Source organism: Daphnia pulicaria, chromosome 1, assembly GCF_021234035.1.
Source record: "Daphnia pulicaria isolate SC F1-1A chromosome 1, SC_F0-13Bv2, whole genome shotgun sequence".
Classification (NCBI taxonomy): domain Eukaryota; kingdom Metazoa; phylum Arthropoda; class Branchiopoda; order Diplostraca; family Daphniidae; genus Daphnia; species Daphnia pulicaria.
The window spans coordinates 8,466,704-8,481,185 of record NC_060913.1 but is presented as its reverse complement, the minus strand read 5'-3'; the positions used below and the strand labels follow the sequence as shown (position 1 = coordinate 8,481,185).

General features: G+C 38.8%; 3 protein-coding genes and 1 long non-coding RNA gene across 7 annotated transcripts in view; 1 reads left to right on the top strand and 3 right to left on the bottom strand.

Annotated features, from left to right (window-relative positions):
* LOC124349671 (endocuticle structural glycoprotein SgAbd-3-like) overlaps window positions 1-14,482 on the bottom strand; it is a 192,971-nt gene that overhangs the window by 63,916 nt on the left and 114,573 nt on the right. The gene's annotated exons all lie outside the window — the stretch shown is intronic.
* On the bottom strand, window positions 406-6,187 carry LOC124347454 (lactosylceramide 1,3-N-acetyl-beta-D-glucosaminyltransferase-like). Its single transcript, XM_046798454.1, has 4 exons — window positions 5,204-6,187; window positions 4,557-5,142; window positions 4,256-4,490; window positions 406-417 (listed from the first exon to the last, which is right to left on the bottom strand). The coding sequence occupies exons 1-3, from the start codon at window positions 5,744-5,746 to the stop codon at window positions 4,258-4,260; spliced, it is 1,362 nt and encodes a 453-aa protein (XP_046654410.1). The 5' UTR covers window positions 5,747-6,187; the 3' UTR covers window positions 406-417; window positions 4,256-4,257.
* LOC124348824 (A-kinase anchor protein 7-like) lies at window positions 11,571-13,473 on the top strand. Of its 3 annotated transcripts, none has more exons than XM_046799139.1 (6): window positions 11,571-11,955; window positions 12,023-12,159; window positions 12,231-12,510; window positions 12,606-12,668; window positions 12,740-12,824; window positions 12,907-13,473. In XM_046799139.1, the coding sequence occupies exons 1-6, from the start codon at window positions 11,791-11,793 to the stop codon at window positions 12,942-12,944; spliced, it is 768 nt and encodes a 255-aa protein (XP_046655095.1). In that variant the 5' UTR covers window positions 11,571-11,790; the 3' UTR covers window positions 12,945-13,473. The 3 variants fall into 3 exon arrangements, with proteins under 3 accessions (XP_046655095.1, XP_046655086.1, XP_046655077.1); XM_046799130.1 differs by having other exon boundaries at window positions 12,904-13,473; XM_046799121.1 differs by having other exon boundaries at window positions 11,575-11,955; window positions 12,979-13,473.
* LOC124350102 lies at window positions 13,327-14,429 on the bottom strand. 2 transcript variants are annotated; one of them, XR_006920390.1, is made up of 3 exons: window positions 14,288-14,429; window positions 13,932-14,064; window positions 13,327-13,765 (listed from the first exon to the last, which is right to left on the bottom strand). It is a non-coding gene; the product is annotated as an uncharacterized LOC124350102 (long non-coding RNA). The 2 variants fall into 2 exon arrangements; XR_006920391.1 differs by lacking the exon at window positions 13,327-13,765 and adding an exon at window positions 13,781-13,867.

Here is a 14,482-nt window from a genome sequence, read left to right as displayed (position 1 = left end):
TCCGACTCATCCACAAACGGGTCGCTCAGTATGAATTCTTCACCGTTAGCATCTGTTCATTTTTGAAAGTTAAACGACAATTTCTATTCAGTAAATGGAATATAACATTGTTACCCTTAAGTTTCCGAATCCGCTGGTCAAAATTGAAAGTTCCAGCAAGGGACAGGGCAGCTGTTATTTCTGACGACGTAACAAAGGCGTGGGTAGCAGAATTAGCATCGGTACGAGCAGAGCTTTTTAAGTTCTGAGTATTGTCCTCGTGTCCTTATGGCCACTGCTCCAATCACGAACGAGTGTCTAAACAAATGATACATCAGTAAACTTATAGAATTCAGTTTAATTATTACTAATTCTTAGGCTATCGAATAATGCACTGTAAAAATAGGTTTGAACACAATGAGCAGAAACGCAAGGAGACTTACTTGTTTAATGGAGCCTGAATACTCGAGCCATGAAGAAATTGTCGAAATTGTACGAAACTGGGATAGAGGACATTGGTTCCTAAACTAAGAAGATGACAAGTCAACATTCTTGTCCAACAGAGATTTTTCGCCGTCCTGATCAGCTAAAATGCCGGTCGAATAATAGGGGTATTCCATTTCTTCGAATCCGTGAAGAATGGCTACAAATAAAAATGAAAACAATTAGAATAGAAGAAAAAATACGTGAACAAAATTGAGTACATACCTACTAGTGAGTGCGAAAGATTTGGTTTTCAGGCCAGACCCAGAAGTTAATTTAGTTTAATATAATATTTAATAACGAATGGGGGAGAAGAGGAAACGTGGGTCCCCTTTTTTTTTGTACGCCCTCCTCCCTCCCATTCGTCCCATTCTCCCTCTTCTCCCCGTTCTCGCGCTAAAAAAATGCCAGATAAAACGGCTAAAGAAAACAGATCCCAAAGAGCCCTATACTATTGAAGAAGTTTCAAATCTGAAACCATCTTCGTAGCAAATCCAGTCGACTCGCACTAAACCATCTTCGTACCAAATCCAGTCGACTCGCACTTGGAATTGGAGAAGGACCCTTGGAGAAATAGCATAGAGCCATGGTAGAGCCCGGCACGGCACGTATACTTTACGCTTGTTTCATTATTTCGTCGTCTGCTTTGTTTTCATTTGAACCAGGCTGAAATCGTGATTGCCGTTTATTTCTTTTTTCGTTTTTCAAACATTTAATAATTAGGAAAAATAGAATGCTATGGCATGAAAACGATTACATAAAATTTTTATACGTAATTCTTAATCCGTAAAATTCTTTCCCGAATAAGTTCTATGTTCCTTAAGAAAACTCAAAATCCATCTATTGAGCTTAGCAGACGAATTTCATTCGTTTCAATTTTTTTCCTTCAACCCCGAAATGCCTCGCCCTAGATCCCTTCGGGAAATAAACCGAAAAATATTTTTCTTTTTCTCTTATTGTTTTAACCAAAACACACCGGAATTCCGGGGAATATCGAAATTAAATTTTAAAAAAATCTGACCTCAATTTGTTTAAAATGTGTGCCATTGTCGGATGACGGATCTTCTAGACGGACGATTAATCGCTGAATCACTGACGAAGAAGCATCCGAATCGACGACAGACAACCGGAACAACAACACTAAAACAATCACAATTAATTTCACGACCACCATATTTTCCAAAAATTCAAATGTTTCTTTTTTCGGCGATTAAGTTAAATTTATTTTCTCGGAAAATTTTGAAAAAAAAATTCACAATAATTTTCTCGTCTAATCCGTGGGACGTTTCATGATTTAAAATTTGGTTGTTGGTAAAATTTTACTGAATTAAAAAATAGTAACAAAGTTTTTTCAAAAAAAACCGACACGCACAGACACGTCCTTCTGGGGCAACCGACAGGCAGACACTGAAAAGCTGCTGGTACCCGCACAGCACAGCTGACAAGGTGGTGGTAGGGGGAGCGGTTAGAAAATGGTGGGCGGAGCTTGCTGAGCTCAAGATCTCGGAAAAATTGTTCCACACTGGAGACATTTTCATCTTTTAAGACGAAAATAAGAAGATATCAGATTAAAAAAAAATGAACTCGACGGAGCCTGACGACACAAATGTGGAGGATTTTCGTTTGCAAGGGTGGAGCCACTCACACACAAGATATTTCAGATAGAAAATGTTTGGAATTGTTATTCAACGTTTACACGTAAGCATCAGCTATAGCAGACGAATAATAAGAGAGATTGGCCTGGATGATCAGCCGACTGTGATGCCTTTTCCTCATTCTCTCACTCGCGAAAATGTCAAATGGTTTTTCTCTTCTTCTAAAAACCGATGCGCTACATAAAACACCCGACAGAAAATATAATAATAATATCAGCCATTTTTAAAAGTTTGGTTAATGTTCTTTGCGTGTTGCCCATCTTTAATCATCAAGTGAGTGTAACGGTAAAATGTAATTTTTTTGGCGCTCAAACTTTATGGGAAATTAATTCGTTTGGTTGTTTTCTGATTGAAATAATCTCATCAAGTTGGGCGCCATTTATTTGGGTTAAAGATAAGGAAAAGTGTCGGGACCGTTCGGCGTGTGTGTGGGTATCGGTCTGCGCGTCGGCTATATAATATAATAAATGTGGGTCCGTTGCATATCGTGATAGCCATCATCATCGTCCTCGTCCGTCATCATCACCAGGTATACCCCCTCCTCTCCTCTGGCTGGAATCACGAACGCGGGTCTCTTTCGTCGTGAAGGAAAAACTAAAATGGACGCCGCCAAAAAATCTCCCGACCGAAAAGAAAAGGGAGTGCCAAGTAGGAGATGCATTTTCATTGTTTCTTACCTTAAAGGTAAAATAAAGAGAGACATAGAGCACGTGACAACATCCGCACCGGAAGTTGTGCTGGATGAGAAAGTTCTTTTTTGGCGGCCTGAGACAACAACAACACGACAGGACCTTTATACAGTTCACCGGATTTTATTTGTTTCGATATCGGATGCGGTTTTGGTGTAGAATTTTGTTGTTTGCTGGATGAGCGGATGATTTTCATCGATTTTCATCTCTGCTCAGCACGCGGAATTTGTTTGTCCGGATGGTGTTGATATCTGCGGAATTAATTGGATATGGAATGGATATAGTTGTTTGTTTTGTCGGGTATTTAGATATGTCTGCCAACTGATTGCTGTGGTCCACCCGAGGCGTTTTATTTGTATATCCAGCTCGCGGATCAACCAAACACAGCGGGACATCTGGTTTGGGGGGGATTGGGTTGACCAGTGTGGCATTTGTTGTTTTGTTCACGAGTGACAACACGGAAAAACCAGTGGCAACTCTTTTGTTTCCTTTTGTGTTGGGAGTGTGATCGATTTCAACCTCGGCAGCAGATTGGCATCGCTGTAGTACAAAACTTGGCCATCCGTCAAATCTTTTTATTTGGTTCCTTTGGGGCATATGGCATTATATTTCCGGTCGTATTTTTCCTATATACTGTTTGAATTCAATCAATCAACTTTTAAGGTGCTATTATTTAAAAAAAAAGGAAACTGCGATGACATGTCGAATAACTGTCCGTTTGGAAACGTGATCGATCGCTGACGGCCATTTTATGGTATTTGTTTGGAATTTTCACGTCCAATAAATGTCTTATCAAGTTGCAAATCATTCAGTAAGAAATAAAATAAATTTAATGCAAATTGGACTGACCTTGAGAATTGATATTCTTTCCTTCCGTAAGAGCAGACGACAAAAATCCAAGGCCATTCTAGTTCGTCCACCTGATTAAAACACGCCCCCTTTTTTGCTGACCCTTCCTCCCAACCCAATGTCCTTCACATTATTCAAAATGGCCGATTTGATATTCGAGTCGCATTAATTAAATCGAGAGAAATGAATATCACATTGGTATGCATGCACTAAATCTAAATGTATTTCTAAATCTACTAATAGACTACAATAAAAAGGAATGTAATAAGAAATAAAAGAATAGAAAAAGAAAGTAATATAAAGTATAAAGTAATATATCATATTTTCTAAATCTACTGATGGACTAAACTACATGAAGTTTTAGTTAAATTTTACTTTTTAGTTACATAAAATTTTAGTTTAAAACTACATGTAGTTTTATTCCATCAGTAGATTAAGAAATATATGATATCCAACATTATCCAACCTGACGAAACTGGCATTTCCAATGGATTTTAATTATTTTACAACATTTTTTAGCTTTTAAAATAATCAATCACAATCCATTAGAAATGCCAGTGTCGTCAGGGGAAGGATGTCAAATTTTCGAAAATTTGCAACGTTTAAAAACATGAACTGGAGTCAAGGTCCCTTCCACAATAAGTATATCTCTTCATGCCGGATTTGATGATGCAAATGCCCAAATAAACGTCTTCCAATGGAAGCATGGGAACAGTCTGGAAGGCCGCCATTAAAGGTTCGATCATATTGCCGGTGATGAAATAAGCCAATCCGTTTAAATACGAAGGGAAAGTTGTCCAGGGAAATTCCTCCATTGTAATCATCCTTTTCCCCTCTAAATAACAAAAATCCAATTATAAATAAAATTATTGTTAAAATAAAGTTGAAATTTAAATATTACCTTCTCGTTGTGGGCGAATGTCTCCCCTGACGCCGTAGACAAAAGTGCCGGGAATACGCATTTCCGTCAACGCCTTACCGAGTTTCTTCAACGTTGCGATTTTGAAATTCTCGTCCATCTTGAAAACGACGTCCACGTTGCTGCAGTATTGCCGAACCCAATTAAAGATGGCGGCCATTTTCATCGAGTCGTTCTTGCCATTGTCGATCATGTCCACCTGGATGACATCTTTATTCTTGGCGCTCTCCTGGTCGACGAGATTTTGGTTGCCAACATCTACCGGTTGGCCCAGGAAGAATGCGAAATTGATTGAACTGAAGAGATGTTTATTCAGGTCTGGGATTTCCTTGTTGAAAAGGGTTCGAATTTCGTCGCGTCTTTTCTGGTTGTTCATGTCGGTTGATGCCACTCCCGAGACGGCCACAAACAAACTGGGCGCTAAACTGGGCAAACTGGACGTTGCCGCCCCGTTACACCCAGGGACGTTGATGGGATACTTGAACGATAGAATGTCGTTGTAAACGACGCCGTAAGCTGGTTTGAGTGGTGGAACGTTGACCAATTCGCGTAGACCCAAACGGGCCACCTTAAATAATAATAATAATAATTAATTAATTAATAAAATAATAATAATAATAATTTTATACCGAATAACGAATGTAGTCTTGCATTCGGTCCTGGATGGGCTTGGCTTTTTCGTCTTCTTCATCGATGATCCTGGTGTCCCAAACGGACACCATGTAATCGGACAGGAATTTCTTCTCGCGGATGAACTTGGATTTTTGAATCTCCCAATCGTTTGCCATGTTCTTCAATTCGTTGATGACGTTATCTTTCTGACCCAGGCAGCTGGTTAAATTAGATTCGCAGTAAGTTTTGTTCAGCAAGGCGGTGGCCAGGGCCGTTTTGCTCTGGCAGCTGGTCGACTGGTCAACGCCTTTGCTGGCATTGTTGTACATCAGGGACAAACTCTTCAAACCGTCCCGGCACGGGACGTATTGGTAGACAATGCACGTGGACACGTTGTATTTGATGATAGTTTCATCCTTGGATATGAGGGTAGGATCTTGACTCTTACCGTCGATACAGGGCAAGTAACGATACGAAATACATTTATTGATGTCGATCAATGCAGACGACGAATAAGCCATTACAACGATAATTAACGTAATTAAATGAAATGATGCCATTTTCTCTTGTACAGAGGTTACCTTTTCAGAGATGTACCAGGTTGCGTTGCTGATTAGCTACTAATCAAAATCGACTACATCTGCATTGTTTTATACCAATTAAACATGAGCTGTGCAATATCATTTTGATCACGTATTCGCCATGAACGTGTCTAACTTGACGTGTACTAAACGACAAGAGTTTGGTATCGAAACTTTCACTCTCGGATTCTATTTTTCAGATATTCGATCGTCGATAAATCTGGAAAAACCAGTGGCTCCTTTTGTATCAAACCAGCACGTGATCAATTTCAACCGATAGGAATCGTTTTACAAAACTTTCCATCCATCAAAATCTTGTTTTTCTGTATTATAGCTTCTGTTCCGGTCGGCCATTTTTGTTTCCTCCCCATTGATTCCACGATCATCCATCAACTTTTGTAACTTTGACGACATGTGACTCTGGGTATAATTGTCGTCGACATTTTCCAGGGATGTCCTCAATCCTTTTATATTCTTCATCCACACAATTGAAAATGAGCTCCATCGTCGTATTATAGAATCATCCATGCAGCGATGGAGGGATTGAGGACACACGAACGACTGTCAAAAATTTCAAAATGTCGGCCATATAGTGACTTGACGCTATTCGGGCGGGACAAAATAATAATAATAATAAGTATAGTAGCCTAAAATAACATATTTCTTTTTATAGAGAGAAAAAGAGATAACAAGAGAGAGTTATATCCTCCCCGCAGCTAAAATAATAGACACGAAAAAAGGAAAGCATATAGCCTACACACACACATGCATTTTTTCGGGAGAGAGAGAAAAAAGGTGTCGACGAATCGACACAGCTCACGTATCAATCCGCATCATATGTGGATTGTGGATATATAAAACCAGTCCAAAGCACAGCAATCTCTCTCCGTATCAAATGCGGTTGTTGTATTATAGATCGCCAGCGAATGTGATGCCTTCCAGGTGAATTATGGCACGTTCGTTCGGGAATCGATGACGTGAGAAAAAACAAAAAATTATTCGGGAATGATATGGTATCAACCTATGTAATCTGAATAGAGAGAGATATCCATTTTCTTTCCTTCACCTCGTTAATAACAAAATAGATCGAACAGCCCCGGAAGCTATCATATTGAATCTAATTATCAATTGTTGTGCGCGGTTGTTACATATCGATGGATATAAAATAACAAGGAAAAAAGGGCCATAATTTGCATATGTTATTATTATGGAAAAATGTTGCGACGTAATTTTTTGTTCAGCCCAGAAATAAGACGTCATATTCACAAATGTTCTTTATAAGGAATTTTAAAACGTTTTTCATTGGCGCTCGTAAAATAAAAAAAATAAAAATGTTTGCCTATGATGTCATAATCTTTCGGATGCTGCCGGGAGTAGTATCTACACACGGAATACATATTTGGACATTTGTTAAAATTTATATGTATCCTTTTGCAGCAACATCTAAAGCCGCCATCACTTTCTCTCTCTCTCGACTAAATAGAAAAATTCCCCGAAAGAAAATTTAAATTCTCAGGGGCATGACACAAAAACATCTTTTGATCTCGTGTCCGCTTCTGTGTCCATAGTTTTTACCGCCCGGATTTGCTGTGATATACATTTCCCACAGTGATATAGCCGCCCCTATAGTACTATATCTAAAAAGATGCTACTTACTTATAAGCTTGCACCTTGTGTGCCAGTCACGCCTCGTCCTGTTTTGTTCCTTTTCCCACATGTACACATTTTCGGTGTGAGTGGAACAAGTTGCTGGACATCACGTTTAACCTATTTGGGAGGTGTATAGGCCTCGTCGTATATAATATTCAATCAGCCAAAATGGCCATTTTCCATGTTCATTTTTTCTCTATTCTTGATGGGAAAATATTGTAAAAATTTTGATTTTGGCTTCCCCCTATCTATCTGAGCTTGAATAGATACGTTTCGTGACACACAGGTGTGTGTGCTACATGTAACCCTAATCGCTGCGCACACAGCACAGTCGCGATAGGAATCGCCGGAGAAAATAACACACACAAAACATTTTTCTTATTCTTTTTTCCCGAGCTATTATTCCATCATTGCGTCACGACTTGTTTGTTTATTGTGAAGAAGATTTTTTTCTTCTTCTTCTTATAATAATAATAAACATGCGTGCCATTCAATATGACTGCAGTAGAGACGATTGGCCAGGCAAACAATGGCACAATGTGCAGCACGTCGATCCATCAGCCCGTTTTTCTCTTCCATCCGCTGTATCCATTTCTATATTTCTATTAAAGGTAAAATAAGAAGAAAACCCGTCTCTGCTGGCATTCAATTATTATTTTCTCCGCTATAATATCGTCTGTAAATATAGGCCGACTATATACACTACGGTCTCAATCGTTCTACAGCGTCTGAATAAATGTGAAATGCCATTCATCAAACACACCCCGCACACATCACAAAATGAATAATATTTCACGCAACAATAAGAGTACTAGCCTGTAATACGATGATGAAGAAACGAAATCACGGTTTCAATCATCATCGTCGATCGATCTTTTATACATCGCCTGCGGCGTATAGCCTCCGGCATTTTATGCCCCCCAAAAACTCACTGCTGGGTTGTTGTTCGTTTGTTACCTTATATACAACCATAGTGTCGTATTTCGACTGGTGGGTTCAAATCCGGAGGAGCTATCGCAGACACACACTCGCCGGAAGTCGGGGGTCTTTTTTTACGGTCCCGCAATCATTTATGGACATGTAAGAAAACCGAAAAATTTCTCACACGAAAGAAAGAAAGAAAAACAGAACGGACTTTTAGACCCCACTATATAGACTGGGGATGGAAGGGGGGAAATTCAAGACGTTTACACATTTATGGACTCGAATTACGTCATGTGTGCGGACGGTTCTATTATGATGTGATGTCGTCCCACGAATATTTTAGAAGGTATAAAAGTCACACACAGCTCGACTCAAAGTGTCGCTTTAGTATTTAAAAAGTGAAAGGAATAGTCGAACAATTTAAAAATTATTATTGACCCGCCAGCGATTTTTAAAAATTTTAATTATTCATCGTGTCGGAATTATAAATAATTTCGTATAAATTGAAATTTAAAAAATTAATTTGGAATTTTTAATTGACTTTTTTCTTAACTTATTTACGATGACCCACCCACCCCCCTGTGTATGTATATATGCTCGTATGCAAATTGATGTCATAAGATCATCGCGGTAAAGTTATTCCACATGTCTTTCTTCTATATGAATTATTCCGGCCCCCGCGGCCAAATACTTGTTATTCTCCGGGCCGATGAATAAAATAAATAAATTCCCAAACGGAAAAAATATGCACAGGAAAGATGATGGTAGTATATACATTTTAATTGCCACACAAGCTTAGCTTCTTCTTCTCTCGGCAATGAAATTTATATTTCAGACTTTTGAGGGGGTTTTCTGTGAACAAATAGAATAGAAGACCCGCCGAGCAAAGATTTGCATATACTTTGTATATTATCGGTTATAATGGGCGGCCAGAAAAAAATAAATTGACGTGGTGAAACTCACGGCAGCAGCCGCGTCGCATCGAAATAAATATTACAAATTTGTGCTTAAATTATTAGAGAATAAAAAAAAAGAAAAATCAATGACCCTCTATTTCTTTCACCGTTGCTGCTGCGCCAAAAGAATTTTTCACGTTCATGTAATAGCGGGGCCTCTAGCTGCTGCTGTAATAAATTTATGCATATTTTGCCAACTGAAAAGAAATAATAAATACCTGGAATAGTTTTCCACCGTGTTTCTACAATTTCACCCAAGAAAAACGAGAATTAGACAATTCCATTTATTTATATAACTGTATTCGGTTTATCCCGCAATAAGTGTGTCAGTTTATTTATTTACATAATAAAATAAGAATTTGCTTTGCTAAGGTATTTAGATCGTTTTATTTGATCGCCAACATTTTGTTCTTAAATAAAATAAAAAGTTTGTTCTATTTTATTTTATTTTTTGAAAAAATAATACACACACAGCACCGCATATAACAATCCATCAATTGGGCGGGAAATTTTACCAAAAAGAAAAAGGTGATGATATTGGACACTTGTATGGAGAATAATAACACACATAGTAGACTAGAGTCTATAGTAGTCGTCGTAGTATACTGTGGGTATAAATGGGCACGTGTAAAAGCTATACGTTACACCATTAATAATATATGCACAAAGTCGGGCTGCTGGGAGCGGTGAAACCTCGTTATAAATAAACTATATCCAGCCAGAGAGCCGGAAGGTTTCAAAATGACGAATGACTCCTTTTGATATTCATCATATTCGGCTGAAGTGGTGGTGGTGGCAATTGTGTGTGAAAGTTCACAACATCAAAATTTCGCTCATTTTGTTTCGATCGAAAAAATCGACCCGCATACATAATAAAATTGGAATAATAATTTCCCCGTCTGATTGAAAAATTAAAAAAAAAGTTTATTGAAAAATTAAATTTTTTTTTGTCTCATTAGCATATAGCTAGTAGAGAAAACAAGGTCAAATATTACACAATCTAACCAGTGAGAAAAGACATGTAAAAATCAGACACTAGTACACAATGAAGGTGGGTATACAGCGGCTCCTTATTAGGAGAAGACGTCGTAATTAGTTAGACTCTAGCAGCTACTAGATGTTCCAGGAGAGAGAGAGAGTTCTCTATTGTTACACACACCCATATAAAAAAGAAAGGAGTTCTTCTTCTTCTAACCTCTTTGAACTGAACCCTGAGCTAGCGCCATGTCACAGAGTGTCTAACTCTCTCCTTATATTCTCGGGGGAGCTCGTGCTTGTTCTTCATCATCATCACCAATTGAATTATAACAAGGCTAATAGGCCTACGCAAATCCCCTGGAACTACGTAGTTTGTCTCATTTACTCTAGTAGTCGTGTTATTATTACACCTCGTCGTTGTTTGCATCTTTTTGGGAACAATTTTGAGTTTAATTTTTGGGTGGGTACCCTGAGGCCTTGATAGTATAAGTAGAGAGAGTTCTAAGCTATACATTGGCAGTATCATTTTGTTGGTTTTTAATATGTTGCAGAGTCAGGGCGCATTCACTATAATAATATTCTATGCTGCCCAGCATCCAAGTATTTCTAATGGGACCCCTGTGTGATTTTTACATCATAGACTTTCACTCCATTTAAGGCAGAGACTCAATAAGGCACAAGCTAAAAGCTGAAACAACACACAATATATACTTATAAAACGTGCGCCATTTTGGCGACAAGAAATTCCGTTGTTCTTTATTAGACTACAGAACCTTGGCATTTATTTTTAATCATTCCCACCAACTGCAAAAAGTTTAATTTCTTGTGTGAGAAATAGTTAAACTTTCGTGATTTTATTAGTTAAGAAACTTTTTTTAAACAACGGTTTTTCTTCTATAGCTTTCTTACCGATATGTACACCCCCGGTCATAATAACGGGCTTGAATTTTTAGTTTTCTTTCGGTTTGTGAATATATCACCGGTCTCTTTATTATTTCCTTCCGATTTTGTGTGTTGACGATATTCCGACTGGAGAGATTTTCTCACGAATGTTTTCGTTCTCTCTTGACGGCCATTGTTGGTGAAGAATGAGCGTCCAGCGTGAATACAATCGAAAATTCTTTGAGCTAAAAAATGCTATGTGTGACTGACGTGACCGTCTTTTCTTCCAACTTCTTGTTTGACCTACATTTATTCAAACACCAACACACATGAGTCATTGCCAGTCATCGACGAGTTCAATTACCCAGCAATCTGGCGACAACGCTTTCTTTTTTCTTCTTCGTCTGTAATTTTCCGAAAGAAATTGACAGCAACAACAACAACAACATTTATAAATAAATACCCATCATCAACTGATCACTTTCTCTTTGCTGGTTGTCAGGTGAAAACGTTGTCGATACGCTTTTTTACCAGAGAGAAGAGAAAGAAAAAGATAAAAACCGTACGTAACGCGACAATTGCTGCTGTGGGGTTTGGCTTTGTCTCGACTATACGCGCCACCTGCTGTTGCATATGCACTTTTTAACGACTTTTTTCCACCTTAAAATATTACACTTCATCAGGAAGATGAGCGGCGGCCCGGTACTACGGAATTCCAAATGGAAGAAAGGGCACGCGTCTAAAAATAAGACGCCCAGGGCCAATCACTTCTTTGCTGTCCAAATTTCAGATTGTCAGGTATCAATCAAAATTCAAAAGCATATGTCCAGTTTGTCTGTGGCGGTAACATTTCAATTTTGGGCAGATCGTGGAAGCAGTCCACAACGTTCACAGGACCATATTGGAGCAGGAACCCGAGTTGAGCAGCGCCCTGGTGTCTCCATCAACTCTCCACATCACGTTGGCAGTTGCACACCTGTCCAGCCCAGAGGATTTGGTCAGGTGATTAACGTGTGTGTTGCACAGCAGGGGGGAGGCCAGCAATCAGCAACTGTCCATTTGTCTTTGACAAGGGCCAATCAGGTTCTGGAGGAAACGGTGAGAGTCTTCTCGACTTCCAGGCTACAAACTCAACAGCTGGACCTCCACTTGGAACAGGTTGGCCACTTTGACAACAAAGTCATCTACGCCAGTGTGAAAGAAGAAAGTGAAGGCACAGTGCACCTGATTCATCTTTCCAAATCGTTACGTGAACGTTGCCAAACGGCCGGCCTCACGCTAATAGATGGGGACAGATTCACTCCGCACGTAACTCTCCTCAAATTGTCCAAAGATCCCAGACTTAATCGAAAAGTAAAAAAACAAAATCGCCTTTGGCGGTATACGTGAATTATGGGAAATTGTCATTAATTAAATTTTGTTTTTCTTCTTTTTTCGATTTTTCTCAGGGGATCAAGGCTGTGGCCTCCCATTTGTACGAAAAACACGTTGATTGCGTCTTCGGTCGACAGGTAACAACAAAATATTCACGTAGTGCCAAATCAGCTGATATTCCCAAGGTTAAATTCTATTTTGGTGGCAGGTGGTTGAGAGCGTTCAGTTGCTGTCGATGACAGATCCCAAGGACGAAAAAGGCTACTACGCTCTTAAAGGCGAATTCCATTTCGGTACATAGTCAAAAATCCCTTTTAAAATATTATCAAAAAGCCCCACACACACAAAGTCTGTTGTGTGTGGCAAATCTAGCAGCAGCAGCAGCAGCAGCCGGGAAACTACTTTTATGTTAATCATTTTTGGAATGTCAAACATTCGATCAAGCAGGAACGGCAGCAGCAGCAACAGATGAGATAAGAACAGCAGCGAGACTCGATCAAAGAAGATGCAGTACTACCAAACTCCCCTGCTGAGAGCTACGACCGTTTCAACGGGAATGTAGGGGCCGAGTGCAACAGCCCATAACGCAGTGGTTGGGCTCATGTTACGACCGTTGCCTTTTTGCCCATCTTCCCAATTACCATTCCGGCTTTCAGCCAGATATACTACACACACAGTGTGTGTATGCATGCGAGTACAAATGAGTTCCGCGTGTTTTCTTTATGGCGCATTTCCTTTGGCGAAATGCTGCATCACAGTGTGCATCTTCCTTATGCATATTTCTTTCCCCCTGTGTACTTTTGATGGCTCGTTTCGAATAACTTTTACCAAATTTGCCTGCGTTTCTTTTTGTATGTTTTGACCCGTCGTGTTATTTTCTTCTTTAAATAACAATATGTTAACCAGGAGACGTACTGGTAATAAAATTCTGATGACACGGTACTAGCTTTTTCTTATACTCGTTTCCAAGAACCCTAACTTGACAAAATTGACATAAAATGGGGAATTCCGAGAAGAGGCGCGTGTAATTTACATCGGCGCACGTCAGCACTTAACTAACAAGCAAATTCTTACATTCCGATAAATTAACGATTGATTAAAAAGAATTGACAAGAAAAACCAAATACAATTTAAATTTTTTATTTAAAAATCAATGAATACAAACTAGACTGTCAAAACTTTTAAAATTGTACTCACCCATCTTCTTTGTTCAGGACACGGGGAAAAAAAAATCCTGTAAAAATAAAATCTTTATAAGAACAATTGCTTTTACAACATTTAACAAATTCAAAAAAGAAACATCTCATAATTGGGTAATTTTGTCAGCACAGACACTCTGAATGTGAACAGTATTTGAAATCATTGATCACAAAATGACAAAGAAATAGAAATTTTCTTACCATGTTGAAAGATCCGTTTGAGAGGTGACACAGCAGAAGACATTTTCCCTCAAGTCCTTTTAGTCATGTTTAGTCTAGAAAATCTCACAATGGCTGGGAATATTTGAACAATGAAATCCATGTTTATCAATGCCTGCAAATTGCATCAAGAGAAACATTTAGTAACACAATAGTCGCTTAATTAGAAATGATTTGGATGGTAATAAAAATAGTTTTCTAGGGTACGCAAGAAGAATGGTGGGCATTTCACGACATTCCCACGTGTGTAGCTCGTACTTTTACCGTTGGATACATTCACAAATTGTATCAACCCAGAAACCTCAAATTGTGCAATTTTCTTTAAACATTTTGCTTACCTTTCCATTGGAAATTTGGAGATGATCGAATATTCGCGATGATGGATTCTTGACAACTGATACGTATAAACCGCAGCTTCTGATTGACGTTAACTACTTAACTTTAATGGAGATTGGAGTGAGCGTCCTTAAGAACAAAGTTGCCAAGTCACAAGAAATATCGGTTCAATTTATTTGAGATTTGGCAACGCAGGC